Here is a 13,867-nt window from a genome sequence, read left to right on the forward strand (position 1 = left end):
GGTGATTGGACCAAACTCGTCACCCTTATTACACTTCACTACTGCGTATCACTGTTGGATCAACGATGTGGTCTTCGCAGCAGGCTGTGGGGGGTGTTGACACAGTGATTGGTTTGGAGTTGGCTGGCCGGGTGAAAAATGTCCCCACTCGCATAGCTCAAATATCCATCATTGGTTTGCGCTCGACGGCGTGCCATGTTGAACCACCCGCTCACCGGTTGTGGATGTGTCGGCTCTGGTGCGGGGTCCGCAGAGCCTCTGCGAGGTTGATGCTTAAAGACAGAGAGATGGCAAACGGTAAGAGGAGAAGAGAGGAGCAATGTAACCGTAACAGTGCCTGTATCAGTTTCCCGCTGCAAATATGCCGACACGCATTTTCATGTTAGTTGTTGCTCGCCGCTCGCAACTTTCTTCGCTCGAGGTCCAACTAAGTTATTGCTACAGAACAGGCGGTACTGGGTACATCACCGGTACTGTTCTCGATACGCTTGTGAACCAGCGTCCGCAATACGAGGTCACAGTGCTGCTTCGAACAGTCCCTGCCGGGTTCAAAGAGCGTTACCCGACGGTGAGGGTCGTCGAGGGCAACTTTGACGACTTTGACCTCATTGCCGAGACAGCTTCCAAGTCGAATATCTCTATCCGTGAGTTTCATTGTCACTATGAATGGCCTTGAATCCTTGTTACTATTAGAGGAGACCCTGTCCAGTTGTGTCAACTCGCACCGCTCACAAAATCCAAAGATGGAGGAAACTCAAAGCACCAGGGCGCGATCAAGGCCCACATTGCCGGCCTCCTCCGCCGCGACTCGACCTCCTTCTTCATTCGCCTCGGCGGCACGGGCATCATCGCCGACTTCCTGACCGGGCCGTACGGCGAGCTCAACCCCAAGGTGTGGTCCGACATCGACGATCTCGACACCCTCACCTCGCTCCCGGACACGACGCCGCACCGCCCCGTGGAGAAGATCATCCAGGCCGCCGCGGAGGAGCACGGCGACAGGCTCAAGTGCGCCATCATCTGCGCCTCCGGCATCTACGGCAAGGGCCGGGGCATGGTGCGTCAGCAGAGCCTCTGGATGCCCGACTTCTACTCCGAGGTCGTCAAGTTCGGCGCCACCTTTTACACAGGGACGGGGGGTAACAGTCGCGGATGGACGCACATCGACGATCTGATGGAGATCTATCTCGCTCTCGTCGACGATGCCGCCCAGGGAGGCGGGGCCGCTGACTGGGGCAAGGCGGTAAGAGCAATAGCTGCACCCTGCTCCTGGGAATACATTGCTAACTAGCCTACAGGGGTACTATTTCACATGCAGCCACGAGGCCACCCAACTGGAGCTTGCGGTTGAAGGGGGAAAGATCCTGAAGAAACACGGTCTATTAGAGTCTGAGGTGCCCCAGCAGGTATCCATTGAGCAGATCAAGGCCATGGATTGCGGGTCCAGCTGGCCTTGGGAAGGCATATATACCTTTGCCTGCAACACCAGGGCTCGCGCCGACAGGGCAAAGAAAGTGCTTGGATATCAACCAAAGGCACCGACAGTGTTTGAGACGATGGAGGAGGATCTACTAGCCTGCCGTAAGTACTAGCCTGCCGTAAGTGAGCAGAACGGATGGCGCTTCCTACAAGTCTGTATCCTCAAATGGCTTTTGGTGTGTTTGAATTTCGTATCGTATAGCGGTAATTACAGATATTTAGTGAGCTTCATTATGCACGCTTTGTCAGTCTCCTGTTGTCCTCTATGTATATACCACTTGAGCCTTAAGTTATCCAATGCGATGTCAATTTCTTGAAAAAGAGGCAAAAGGGGCAAAAGGGGCAAAAATAGTGGTCTGTGCGCGAGTAAGCACACCAGCACCATCATCATCAAAACATAGCACTGCAGAATAAACTATTTCTTTCAATTAGAGGGATCTGATCTGACTGAATCTATTGATGTGGTGAGGTGACTTAGATTCTCGACCAACTAAACCAGACTAATACAACCGAGACAAATGAAGCGTCAAGGTGGAGAGATGAGGTACGTGCAGGATGAAGTGATAATGCTTTTCTCTCTCTCCTAAATGAAAGAACAAAGAAAGAAATAACAAATGCACGAAAGAAGGAAAAAATGAATAAAGGGACGAAGAGAAAAATAAAATAAAACTAAAGCAAAAGAAAGAAGCAAGTAGGAAAGAAATAGAAACCGAAGAAAACTTGCTGGGCCTGAAGAGAAAGGAAAGAGGTCGTAAGGAACTTGCTGTGTAGTACCTAAGATGGCTTCCAGCAGTGCCTCACTTTTCGGCTTCTTCCCAGTATTGGCGGCAACATGGGTAGGAGCTACACGGCTTGTTTTTTTTCGAGCATCAACTCAACGCTGCAGATTGGATACTGCCAGACGCAAGGGGTCCGCATGATGTTATCCTTGGGGATCGTTGTGGTGACGGCGTTTACCGTGTCGCCGTTGATCGTTACCTCCCAGTGTGGGGTTTCAAGTCCATGTCGAGATATGCCCCATGCCACTTGAATCAGGAGTCCGAAGATAGGTGTCGGCGCTTTCTTCATCTCGTCAAAGAAACCAGCGCTCAGGACCTGCATAGGTGAGTTTCGGATCCGTCAGAGCATTCGGGGTTGGCTACGCTACCTTCTTCTAAATGCCCACACCTGCAAGGTTCGTAATGAGGCTAAAGACGTCCAGTGGGGTCTTGAAGGCATCAAACTCATCTGCCTCTGGTAGGGAAAATTCGTCCTATGGCTAGAATAGCAAGCGTCAGCCTCATATCATATGCCCTGAGGGTTTCTATCTTTCTCTTACAGCATTGAATTAGGGCATCGTGTCGAGATGGGCATTGTCTACCGCTTTGTAGATCCCATGATAGTACCAGTAGATGTTCGAAAATGGTTGTAGAACGAGGCCAAGGGCAGGGTACTGGACAGAACCGCAGTTTTTGTAAGCGCTACACGTGCAATGCTAGTTAATCGGGCACTGCATTGAAATGCCGCGTCATGCCTGTTGAGTCATGACTTCGCAACGTTGTCTCGCCTTGGACAAGCTAGGTAATCACCCTCGATTCATCTCCATCCTTCTAGCCAGCCCTCTTGTCTCCCACCGAGTTTGTTACAGGACTAATGGCAAATAATTACTGGGCTAAAAATTGTTGACTTTGTGTATTAAGTCATTGGTGATCTCAACTTCAGTTACTAAAACAATGATAAAATAATAAGTAGCACACCGTGACCAGCCAGCCGCTCTTAGCCAGCAAACCAAGCACTGGGGGTGGCTTGATGCCTTGTAGTGAGAAATCAACAAGTGTGACACTGGGGCTGACTGTAGAATTAGTAACTACATTCACCAGGATACCAGGCACTTCATTATAAACGGACAACTCTCCAATTATACAAGTAGTCAAACTACAACAAACAACACACTACGATTTGCCAGGCGCCGTCGCCTCTCACTTCGCGTAATTATTTCAGTTTCGTTCAATTAATTAGTCCAGGAAGTTTCACAACCGGGACTTCTACAAGTACCGCTTACCGACAGGCTGGATACGCCTGCAGCGCGGTGCGTTGGTTGCGCCACCGTTGGGGGCCCAAGACCGACAGTTGGGATCGGGTGGCACAGCATATGCGGGAGAAGATTGGCGAATGCCTGATTTCGCGGCTGAACGAACTAATTCCTTGACCAACGTTCCGGTACTGTGGATGAAACCCTACAAAGATAGGATGTCTTTCGTAATGAATGGTTTTTCTAGTCCTCCTACAGGAAGATTGTCACTGATCCGTCTGCACGTACATCCTGCGCGATTTTGTATCTCTTGGACTCGATCCTGGTTTCTGTGTCAGCATAATTTCCCAGCATTGGTTATCGAAATTACTGTATGGCGGCTCTTACGTGTAGATGTATGTTCCCGTCGTGCTGGTCCTGCAGACATCGACATATGTCTTCAGGTCCTTCAGGAGGCGAGTATCACGTCTGGCCGCCCGCTCCAACTGTTCCGCCGCTTCGTCCAACCTCGTGCGGACGGCCTGCAGCTCTTCCATGAGCTCGGGGATCACATCCTCCCAGTTAATGCCCGCACGGTAGAGAACCGGTACCAAACTAATCACACAGTCCGTAACCTGGTCCGAGTCAGCCATGCCACACGTCTGCCTTGAGGGATATTGGGGAGGGGGGGAAACAACTATTTCCTTTTTCAGGGACAAGATGTCGTTGATTCTGATCGGCGTCAGCAAGGCACCTCTCGCCATTTGCGCATTTTCTCACCCACATTATGATGCCCAGGTTGGTTTCCCTCCAGATAACGTCCATTTCGGGCGACTTCATGACCCAATCGGGGAGAGCCTCCTCCAAAAAGAGCCTGTCTCACGGGGTTAGCAGAACGGAACTCGGCTTTCCCAGAACTGAGGGGCCAGCGCGTACTCAAATATGCCACAGAGGATGAACACGGCCGAGGTGCCCAGGCGATTCTCGAGGTATTCGTCCAGGGTCGGGAGATAGCCGGCCAGGCGATCTGCCTGCTCGACCTCGCACTCGTGGATGTAGCGGACGATCTCGTCGTAGACCCGCTGTATCCGGTCTGAAGCGGTCCGGGGGCACACAACCTTGGTGAGCAAAACATTCATCACCTCCATCACCAGACCAAGTGCAAATCGTAGGAACCAGACCCACCTTTCTTGAACTTCTCGACGACCCTTCCGGAAAAGTCCTTGAACAGGCCGCAGGCGAGGCTGGGGAAGACGGGCTCCGCGCCCTCGGCCTCGTCCCGGAGGCCCAGGCAGTGCTTGACGTAGTCGACCGTCTGCTGGCGGAACCGGCAGCCCTTCTGGAAGTCGTCCGAGATGTCGTGGTCGTGGGCATCCATGGTGTCGTCCCAGACGAAGATCCACAGGGCGAAGAAGGAGGCCGAGTAGAAGTCTTCCCACTCTGCGTGGGGCCACCAGCTGTTTTGGGGGGTTTTCCCACCAAAAGTTGAGCAAACACGCAAAGGGGACTCGAACGAAGCAGCACAGCCGGGGTTCCGACAAGTGGGTTTTGACTTACAGCGCGGAGAACAGGGCGAAGTCGCAGTCCTTGAACTTCTGGCACCTCCTCGGGTCGGGAATGACACTTCGGTGACGAGTGTCAATCTATTTACTTCTCTCCAACCAGCGTACGACTGACTGCCAAACTGCCGGCAGCTGTGGGAGACTTGAAACTCACCGGTCTAGAGTCTCGTTGAAGATGTTGCGCATCTCCTCGTAGTGCTTGTTCCGTTCCCGATGTGGCCAGCCAGCCATGGGAATCATCATGTTTGGGACCTCCATGACCCTCCCCTTCAACTCGGCCGCCAGGGCCTCGTTGGGGCCGACTGGGCTGTCAGGGAGTTCCAGGGGGATCTCGACAGTCCTCGGGATCCTTTTGGCATCCTCAAGTGCAAAGGCATGGCCGTTGGGGATGTCGCCAGACGATAAGGAGACGGTCGATATGGGGAAGGCAGAAGAGACATCCATTTTCACTCAGGCGAAGACAGCACTTACAAGAGTTTCTGGGTGGGCAAAGAGAAAGAGGGGCTGGTTCAGGGGAGGTTGGAATTAAGTGCTCGACGACGAGGGTTCAAGAAGGGAAGGGGCAACTCGTCCCAACAGCAGGACCAAGGAGCCAGCGTCCAAGGAGCTAGATACCCGTATAGGTACATGCCTACTCAAAGCCGGCTCCCCTTCTCCACTCTCTGCCTATCTCCAGCCAAGCAGACTGAGGGTAAGACAATATCTATCTGCAAGTTAGACGCACTCATCATGTCAAGGGTCAGTCGCTAGGCCGGTAGACGGGCGGGTCGGGGTGGATGGCGTGTCAGACTCTCGTTTGCCAGGACCGGGGGCCAGCAAATAGTCGGGACGGGAAGACCAGGGGTCTGGCTCCGCAGAACAGGAGGAGGATCCGTCCCATAATGATATCTTTGCTCCGGATGTGGATGTTGGATGGGGCCAACCGTTCCCGGGGATGCAACACCCCCTCCCCCAGAAGCCCCCCACGACCTCGTTTGGATTCTTCCCATTTGCTGCTTCCCGGCCGCTAGCCCGGCAATTCCATTCCCATGCATTTCAACCCGCAGTCTCGCATCTTGTCGATGCCGCATTTGGATGGGGTCACGTCAGATCATGGCACCACCCGCACCTGCCAGGGATCATCGGGTGGTCCGGGGCCTTGGGACGGCCAACTCACCTTGCTGCTGTTCGGCCGTTACGTTGATGGGGGCCCTCCCTGTCTTACGGGCCAATGGGAGGGCAAGGATATTGCCTTCTCCTTCCTTTCCCTCTTACCATTTCTGATATCCGACGAACCTGAGGAAAGGAAGGGAAAAGGGGAACAAAAGAAGAAAAACAGGAACAAAATGTAATACCTGCATGGTCGGATCCGTCCTGCTTACAGGCGGACCAATCCAGCCAACTGTACTATTCCCGTCCCTGAAGAAGCCGCCGACGCAATTCCTGCGGGGAAAGGGCACGCACAGCATTGAGTTGGAAGGGCTTCTCTCCAGTTGCCCTTACTGCAGACTGGGTCGTGCATATTTTACACGTTACCTTGCCTTGCCTAATGCGGTGACCGACCAATGTCCAGCCTCTGCAACTACCTAGCTTGCATGCGCCGAGTCGGAGAATCGCCGCAGTCGCCGTTTTGTGGGGGGGGGATTGCCCCGACCGGAAAGTCGCTGCACCGGCCCCGGATTACCAAGAAAGTCTCCATCAGGGAGGGAGATGGATGACATGGCAAGTGGGATTCAAATCGAGTGAATCGATCCATCGATGGCGACACCAGACGTGTTGTCCAGGTACTCTAACTGCTATCTCCTCGACTGAGGCAAGTGTCTGTACGTGCTTATCCTCGCTAGGCAGAATTCGCCAGTCAGATCCTAACTACCTATGACTACCGTAGCATAGCAGACGCGTCGCATGTTTTGCACAAGCGTCAGAACCGGGGCTGCGCAGATTGAGAGCTTTGTTTTTCTATCTCTGTCCCGCTTTTGCATCAAGCACTTCGTCCACAAAATGACATTATCCGATGAACCCGTTCATGACCCCCGAGACCCTCAACTTCCGCGCCTGCAAGTAGACTCCGAGAGAGGGCCGCAACAAGGCCGGCTTCTTAACCAGGCTTGGCGAGGCCCCCCCGCGAAGTGGGGTTATAAGGACATGCTTACTCCACCTCCGCTTCCCCTTCGGTTTCGGCTTCCTCTTCCTCCTCGGCGGCTCCTTCGGCCGTGTGGCCGTTCTCCGCACCATTGGCCGCCACCTCGCCGACGTCCACGGCCCCGCCCTCGCTCTCGAGCCTCAGCCACTCTTCCCATTCGGGGAACAGCTCCTCGTCGTCGCCCGGCGTGCCCAGAATCTTGGCCACGCGGCCTTTCTTGCTCTTCTCGAGACTCTCCTTCCAGCTTGCAACGACGCCGGATGTCAGCGAAGGCCTGTACGTCTGGCTGAAGAGCACCGCCTCGGCGAGCCGGTTAGTCTTGGTCAGGATCTCGACACAGCCGGGCACGTCGCCGAGCAGCCATTTGCACGTGAAAGCCACGTTGTGTGCCCCGGCACTCTCAGCCTGCTCGGCAAGCTTGGCCATGCCTTCCCGGTCCGAGGTAGACGTGTACACCAACAGAAGCGAACCCAAGTCCTTCGCGTTGACGAAACACTCGGCAGCGAGGCCGACATCCCAGCCTGCGAGAGCCGCATCGCCGACCGTCTTCCATTTGTGGTCGACGTCTGCCTCCTTGGCGAGCTCTAGTGCGATATCCAGCTGGTTGAGGGCAAGGGCGAGATCGAACTTGTGTTCTGGGTCGGTAGCAACTTCGAGCGCCAGGTCCTTGTGGCCTTGACCCTCGAGGAACCGCGCAATCTTGTTGAGCTGGTCCTGCGGGATGCTGGGCAGAAGTTCTGCCGCCGTCTCCATGTCCTCGCGGAGGACGAGCGTCTGATACTCGAGCACGGGAAGCGAGAGGGCGAATGACGTGACGTTGACATCTTTATCCGACAGGTACACCCGGGAGTCGCGTTGAATGTAGCCAAGGATGTACATGGCTTGATCAAAGTGCGAGACCGTGTACGTCTGGTCGCCGACGAGGTAGTTGAGTCGGTTGGTCGAGTTGGTGTAGAAGAAACAGTCACCAACCCACTCGCCTGTGAGGACGCTACAGAAACACCATTAGCAACTTGTCGTCAAGCCCCGGGACCAGGAGTCAAGAAGTGATAGATACCTTTCGTTAATGTCGGTGATGACTTCAAAGGCTGCCTCAACACCATCGTCCTCTACCTGCCCCGCATTGGCTGCGGCGACATAGTTCTCTCTCGAGAATCTCAGTATGTAGAAGGTGTCCTCGCAGGCAAGGCAGACAAGCTCGCCGCTGTCCGACCAGTAGACCTATGAATGTGAGAGACGTCCAGATGAACCCAAATCTTTTGGGCGGGAGCATGGTTGGCTTACATGTCTCGGCTCAACCTCTATTCTCCTGACCAATCCTCCTGTATTCCAGTCGAAGAATGAAATGCCTCCCTGGCCATTGACGCCAAGCAGGACACCACCGGTCAAGGCATCTGCCGCGAAACCGACATCTAGGCCTCCAGTCTTCTCCACAAAGTTCTTGTAGATCTATCCAGCATCTACAGTCAGCTGACCGCATACGAACAGCGCGCGCGTCTCACCCGAGCATGGAACAACATACCTTGACACTAGTTGTGGATTCTCGAATGGCAAAATCGTTGCTGCTCTCGCTGGACCAGACAAAGTCCAGGGCAGACCCGAACGCCTTATTTCTCCATCTAATAGGCGAAGGCATATCAGTAAGCGTGATCTCCAACGCTGAATACAAGAATTACTCACGCCAGGGCCGTATAGATGATGTACTCGCCATCCCCACTTCAAACAGTCAGGTATTAGCTCGTTGACTTCGAATCGCGTCAGCGCGGATCAGGACGGTCAAGACTTACCAAACAGCCACAAATCGGCCGTTGGGAGAGTGGATTAGAGTTTGAGGGTATACCTCGCACGAACCCAATTCCTTTGACGGGAGGCTGATCGGTTCATTGTCCTTGATGGACGGATCTGCAAGAGTCAGCAAGCGGTACAGGGGGTTTGGTTGCCCACGGCTCCACTAACCACCACCCTTGATGATCGCCGAGACAACCTCATTGTGTCTTGCCCAGATCAGCTTTCCCGACGAGTCCATCGAAACAGCGGGCTCTTCGCGGCCCAACTTGACGACAACAGCACCATCGTCAAAGCCAACAGCAATTCCCTGCTTGCCCCTCTGAGAGGAGACACACCAAGCTCGCTCCAGTCCGTAGTTGAGCGACTGTTCAAAGCGGTAGGTATTGGCATGCCATATGCGTATCGAGCCGTCTTCTGAGCCGGAGATGATGATGGGGAGTTCGGGGTGGTAGCAGGCGAAAGACACGTTGTTGGTATGGCCCTCGAGTGTGGCGATCCTGTCAAGTTCTAGCTGTTAGCGAGCGCCCTCTCAACCTGATCATCTTCAACCCATGCTTGCACTGGCGATCCTAGGCTACACAGTTGACCCCGGAAATAGACCCTTGTAGAGAGGGGAAACGAGATTGTAAAAGCGTACAGTGACTTAGTTGTATAATCCCAAACCTTGACTGTCCTGTCGTCACTTGTAGTAAGAAGGTAGGGCTTGTCGCTGTGGGGATAATAGTCGACGTGGTTGACGCCTTTCGTCTCATGGGCCTCCCTAAGATTGGGGTCAGTATGCGGCAGTCTTGAAGATGGATCGGGTGCAAATTACAAGGTGAAGTTGGCATGTGGTGAGCCAAGGTTCCAGATCTTGACAGTCCGATCAAGGCAGGCGGTCGCAAAGATATGAGGATCCTTCGGGTTTATGGCCAATCCCATCTACCCAGTTTCCAGAGTTAGTCCTGCAATTACCATGTAACGGAAAGTGAAATGCGAGGGCCCGGTCCATACCACGTAGTGCGAGTGGCCTTCGAAGACCTGCACGCACTTCCATCCCTTTTCCCAGTCCCAGAGCTTGACGGTCATGTCATCTGAGCTAGTCAACACAAAGGGCTGTGTCGGGTGGACGGCGATGGCACGGATGTAATCAGGATGCGCCTCGAAGCTCGTGATCTTCTCGCTGGTGTTGTAGTTGTAGACCCGCACTTGGAAGTCATCGCTGCCGCACACGATCCAGTTCTTTCTGGCGATGAAGCGGCCAGCTCGAACAGGGACGTCGGTGAGCTCGAAGGTCTTAACGATCTGCTGTGTGTCGTATGACCAGATATAGACATGGCCAGAGTAGAGGGTTGTCAGGATCCAGTTCTCGGTGGGATGGAAGTCGATGCCTTTCACCCGCTCGCTGCGGGCGAAGAGTTGCCTCTGCCGGTTGAGGAGGAATGTTAGCTTGTGCTGTTCTATTGCTGGGGCGGTGGTGATGTGGGCAACATGGCGCAAGCAGTATCTGAGAGGCAGCTTGGGAGACAATTTACCTTCACGTCTAACCGCATTTTGGCCTCGGATGCGCGAGCCTGGTTTGGGAATCTTCCTCCGCAGCTTCAAAGATCTAAGGTCGGTTCCCTAGATGACACCGCATCAACCTGCGCCTCTCGCTGCCAATGGCTGGTCTGGCCGATATTGGTCGTTAGACTTGACGTTATTGCAGCTTGGGGTGCTTGGTCTCGACTTGCCAATACGCAACTACTGGAGGTAAATGGTCGTTGAAGCTCGAAAGTTGGCAGACACGTATCAATACGGAACACCATAGCGATGCACCCTCCGCCAATTTCGAGATGTGGTCTTCACGTATGTGCGGCTTACGTAAGAGGCATTGTGGCCTCAGGCATAAAAGGTCGTCGATAAACTCACCCCGGCACCAAATCAAGTTATATGAGTTAGGGATGTTCCAAACTGTGACAGAGATTTTAAAAATGAAATGCATGGAGGCCTTTTAAAGAGCTTCCAGGCATCCCTCAGAGGCCTTATCTCCTGGCTTATTATCGCATGGTTTTGCAAACATCACAACCGATTCGATCAGGAGTGTAACAGGTGTGGCGTGGGGTGAACCTAGCGGGATGAGGAGGTGAGGGATCAGACGAGGCTCTGGGGGAAGACAACCCTCATCACAATGCCATCGTTAAGATTATGGTCAGACTCGAAAAGTTTGTTGCCGGAGGTCGACAGATGACTTTCGTTCTGTACAGCTATAGAATCTCGCTATCTTAATCTGTACATTCTTAACCTTCGACACAAAGCGCTACCGCGATGACCAACGATACGCCCGAGGAGCGTTGAAGCGTCGAAGCGTCGGACCATCAGGCGCCTCTACAAATATAAAATTGACCCGTGAGAAACTCTTGAACGCCATTTATCCGCCATTTGACATGCATCCCTGCTAACCCTGTGTCATGATCACATAAACCAAGAAACCAAACCGAGAAATAGGACGCCTCGCGCCCCGGACCGACGTTACTCAGGACTGCCCGGATTAATCCTCTTGGCTGTCCGCCTGCACTCTCCTGACGACCTCGACGACCCGAGGGTACAGCTTCTCGGTGGGAGTCAGTCCGCACACCTTGGCGACGACGTCTTGGGGGGCGAGCTCGGCCATAAGCTTGGCGAGCTCCTGGCTCTCCTCATCCCCGTCGACATTCTGGAAGCGGAAAGCCATCTCGGCGGCATGGAGCAGGGACTCGAAGTCCTCGCCACGCTCGGCGAGCTCCGCGGCGGGCCCGATGAAGCGTTCCTTCCGCGACAACTTGCGGAGGGGGGCGCGGCCGACACGCTCGACAGCGTCCTCGAGATGCGGGTTGCCAATGCGCTTCATGATCTTCTTAACGTAGGCCATCTGTTGGTCCTCGGGGATGTCGTGCTTGTCGGTGATCAGGGTGGCCGTGTTCCGCAATGCCGCCTCGACCTGGCCGCGGATGTCGCGGTCCTGAAGAGCGTCATACACTGTTCGCTTATTGCGGTTGTAGCCAAAGTAGGCTGCAGTGGCGTGGCCGGTATTGACTGTGTACAGCTTGCGCTCGATGAAAGGCTCCAGGTGGTCAACCCAGTTGATGCCCTCGATGCTGGGGACCTGGTGATCTCCAAACGGTGTTCTGTCGACGACCCACTCGTAGAATTTCTCCAACGTGACGTCGAGCCCGGCTTCGGGATCTTGTGCGGGCACGATTCTGTCGATAGCCGAGTTCGCATATCTTGCTCGCTCGTGGTGGTCGTCTAAGCGGTGCCCAGGAGTGTTGTCGGGATGCTTGATGTGTCCTGCCAGAGTATCGGTGGCCCCGATAGCATTTTCGCAGGCGATGACGGCAATAGGGTCGGCGTCAGTTGGCCGCATGTCAACGCCCTTCGCAATCACGGGGGCGATGAACTTGAGGACGTTTGGGCCAACGGAGCAGGTGACGACATCGGCGCTCGCAATCTCCCGCACCAGGTCCTCCTCGTGGGTCTTGGAGTTGATGGCTCGGTAGTTGGTGATGGTCGATTCCGTTGTGCCCTCGGTTCCGACTTCAATCACCTTGTATGACGGCGTGGAGTTGAGGGCGTCTATCAAGGGGCCGGCCACGTCGGCGAAGACGACCTCGTACCCGGAGTTGTGGAGGAAGCAGGCAACAAAGCCACGGCCTGGGAAATATTGGGGTCAGCATAGGCTCGGAGGCTTGGGACAGGCAGCCGGGAAGATGAGATAACCTACCAATGTTGCCAGCACCGAAGTGAACTGCCTTCTTAGTGGTTTTCTGGACCGCCATCTCGACTGAAGGGGAGTTGTCAACTGGGCGGGGTGATTCTAAGTCAAGGATGTATTGGTAGTTGCTGGATAAGGATGATGTTGTCGATGATCAGGGGCAAATGAGTAAGGTCTTGGGGAGTGGTGAGAAAGTCGAAAAAAAAGAGGTAGGGATTGTCCGGAGAAGGGGAAGGTGGTTTACTTTATATCTCGGAAACTAGTAGCAATCGTCAACGAAGTCAAGTCCTGTCTCTGGAGGGATGCGAAGAAACCCCCCAACCGCCGGAGTGGGGCGGGAACGGTCCCAAAACCAACACATCACCGATCCGTTTTCATTTAGCGTCGTATCCTTGCCCCACCGGGTGTACACTGTGCCTGCCACCAGGACCTAAAATAGGCAAGTACCCAGCTAGCAAAATAGATGAAACGGACCGGCTCCAAAGTAATCGTAGAAAACAACAAGAAAACTGTGATGGAGGGGTTCGCCACAAGGAAAAGGGTTGCCAACCAGCAGCATCCACCATGCGTCACTGAGCCCTCCAGAAGTCAATGCCGTCCAGGGTTGGATATGATGTCGAGAATCTTGTTCACATCCAAGACATCCTGCTTCTAGCCAACTACGTAAGCTGCATATACACCATCTCTACTTCGTTCGGCACGTGCGAACGCACGCGGCAGTGAGTTCCGATTCAAATTCAATACGGACGTATCTCATATCGGAACACCTGGACGCCATTTGTCGGAAAGGGCGAAGACCAATGAGCCTGGCTATGTAGTGGCGCCATTGCCAAGGAAGGGTCGGAACTGCGAGTGCAGAACCTTGCAAGTGCGTGGCTGCATCCTCTAGAGACAATGTTGTTATCGTCAAATACAATTGGGAATGGGACGTTCAATTCCCTCGTTCATGGCCTTATACTACCTTGTCATTCCCTTGCTATCGGGCCTTGCGGTGATGGCCCACTGCCGTAGCAATAATTGGCGCATCCTGCCTCTCGCCTATGTTGAGATATTTCCAAATCAGAAGACATGGTGAGGCTGTGGCGAGATAAAGCCAAGCCTGTCGGGCGCTGGATCGGGTGCTTTGGGCATGCATTTTAGGGGTCTTCTTGGGGCTCTGCCAGCCACATCTGCAGCCTCATGCCTGGGCATCTTGGGTCTCAACTTCACTATCC

The 13,867-nt window shown here is 54.0% G+C and overlaps 5 protein-coding genes across 5 annotated transcripts; 1 reads left to right on the forward strand and 4 right to left on the reverse strand.

The window, feature by feature from the left end:
- The first annotated feature begins 158 nt into the window (after positions 1 to 158).
- On the forward strand, positions 159 to 1,692 carry QBC33DRAFT_46063 (NAD(P)-binding protein). Its single transcript, XM_060425002.1, has 4 exons — positions 159 to 381; positions 445 to 644; positions 744 to 1,243; positions 1,299 to 1,692. Exons 1-4 carry the CDS (start codon positions 362 to 364, stop codon positions 1,590 to 1,592), a joined length of 1,014 nt encoding a protein of 337 aa, XP_060284375.1. The 5' UTR covers positions 159 to 361; the 3' UTR covers positions 1,593 to 1,692.
- A 480-nt stretch (positions 1,693 to 2,172) lies between these two features.
- Positions 2,173 to 2,901, reverse strand: QBC33DRAFT_536406 (uncharacterized protein). Its single transcript, XM_060427709.1, has 3 exons — positions 2,798 to 2,901; positions 2,627 to 2,737; positions 2,173 to 2,574 (listed from the first exon to the last, which is right to left on the reverse strand). Exon 3 carries the CDS (start codon positions 2,545 to 2,547, stop codon positions 2,323 to 2,325), a length of 225 nt encoding a protein of 74 aa, XP_060284376.1. The 5' UTR covers positions 2,548 to 2,574; positions 2,627 to 2,737; positions 2,798 to 2,901; the 3' UTR covers positions 2,173 to 2,322.
- A 708-nt stretch (positions 2,902 to 3,609) lies between these two features.
- Positions 3,610 to 5,599, reverse strand: QBC33DRAFT_46288 (terpenoid synthase). The gene is made up of 7 exons (XM_060425098.1): positions 5,186 to 5,599; positions 5,027 to 5,092; positions 4,655 to 4,926; positions 4,406 to 4,562; positions 4,254 to 4,343; positions 3,878 to 4,201; positions 3,610 to 3,812 (listed from the first exon to the last, which is right to left on the reverse strand). Exons 1-7 carry the CDS (start codon positions 5,473 to 5,475, stop codon positions 3,743 to 3,745), a joined length of 1,269 nt encoding a protein of 422 aa, XP_060284377.1. The 5' UTR covers positions 5,476 to 5,599; the 3' UTR covers positions 3,610 to 3,742.
- A 1,060-nt stretch (positions 5,600 to 6,659) lies between these two features.
- On the reverse strand, positions 6,660 to 10,869 carry QBC33DRAFT_536415 (coatomer WD associated region-domain-containing protein). The gene is made up of 11 exons (XM_060427710.1): positions 10,456 to 10,869; positions 9,935 to 10,345; positions 9,756 to 9,862; positions 9,579 to 9,701; positions 9,110 to 9,438; positions 8,941 to 9,055; positions 8,834 to 8,869; positions 8,676 to 8,772; positions 8,438 to 8,602; positions 8,211 to 8,374; positions 6,660 to 8,144 (listed from the first exon to the last, which is right to left on the reverse strand). The coding sequence occupies exons 1-11, from the start codon at positions 10,471 to 10,473 to the stop codon at positions 7,160 to 7,162; spliced, it is 2,550 nt and encodes an 849-aa protein (XP_060284378.1). The 5' UTR covers positions 10,474 to 10,869; the 3' UTR covers positions 6,660 to 7,159.
- A 122-nt stretch (positions 10,870 to 10,991) lies between these two features.
- On the reverse strand, positions 10,992 to 12,717 carry QBC33DRAFT_585105 (mannitol-1-phosphate dehydrogenase; the record flags this gene model as incomplete). The annotated part of the gene is made up of 2 exons (XM_060431423.1): positions 10,992 to 12,592; positions 12,663 to 12,717. 2 exons carry the CDS (start codon positions 12,715 to 12,717, stop codon positions 11,451 to 11,453), a joined length of 1,197 nt encoding a protein of 398 aa, XP_060284379.1. The 3' UTR covers positions 10,992 to 11,450.
- Positions 12,718 to 13,867: the final 1,150 nt, after the last annotated feature.

This window comes from Phialemonium atrogriseum, assembly GCF_030411735.1.
Source record: "Phialemonium atrogriseum strain 8032-3 unplaced genomic scaffold QBC33scaffold_10, whole genome shotgun sequence".
In the NCBI taxonomy this organism is placed as follows: domain Eukaryota; kingdom Fungi; phylum Ascomycota; class Sordariomycetes; order Cephalothecales; family Cephalothecaceae; genus Phialemonium; species Phialemonium atrogriseum.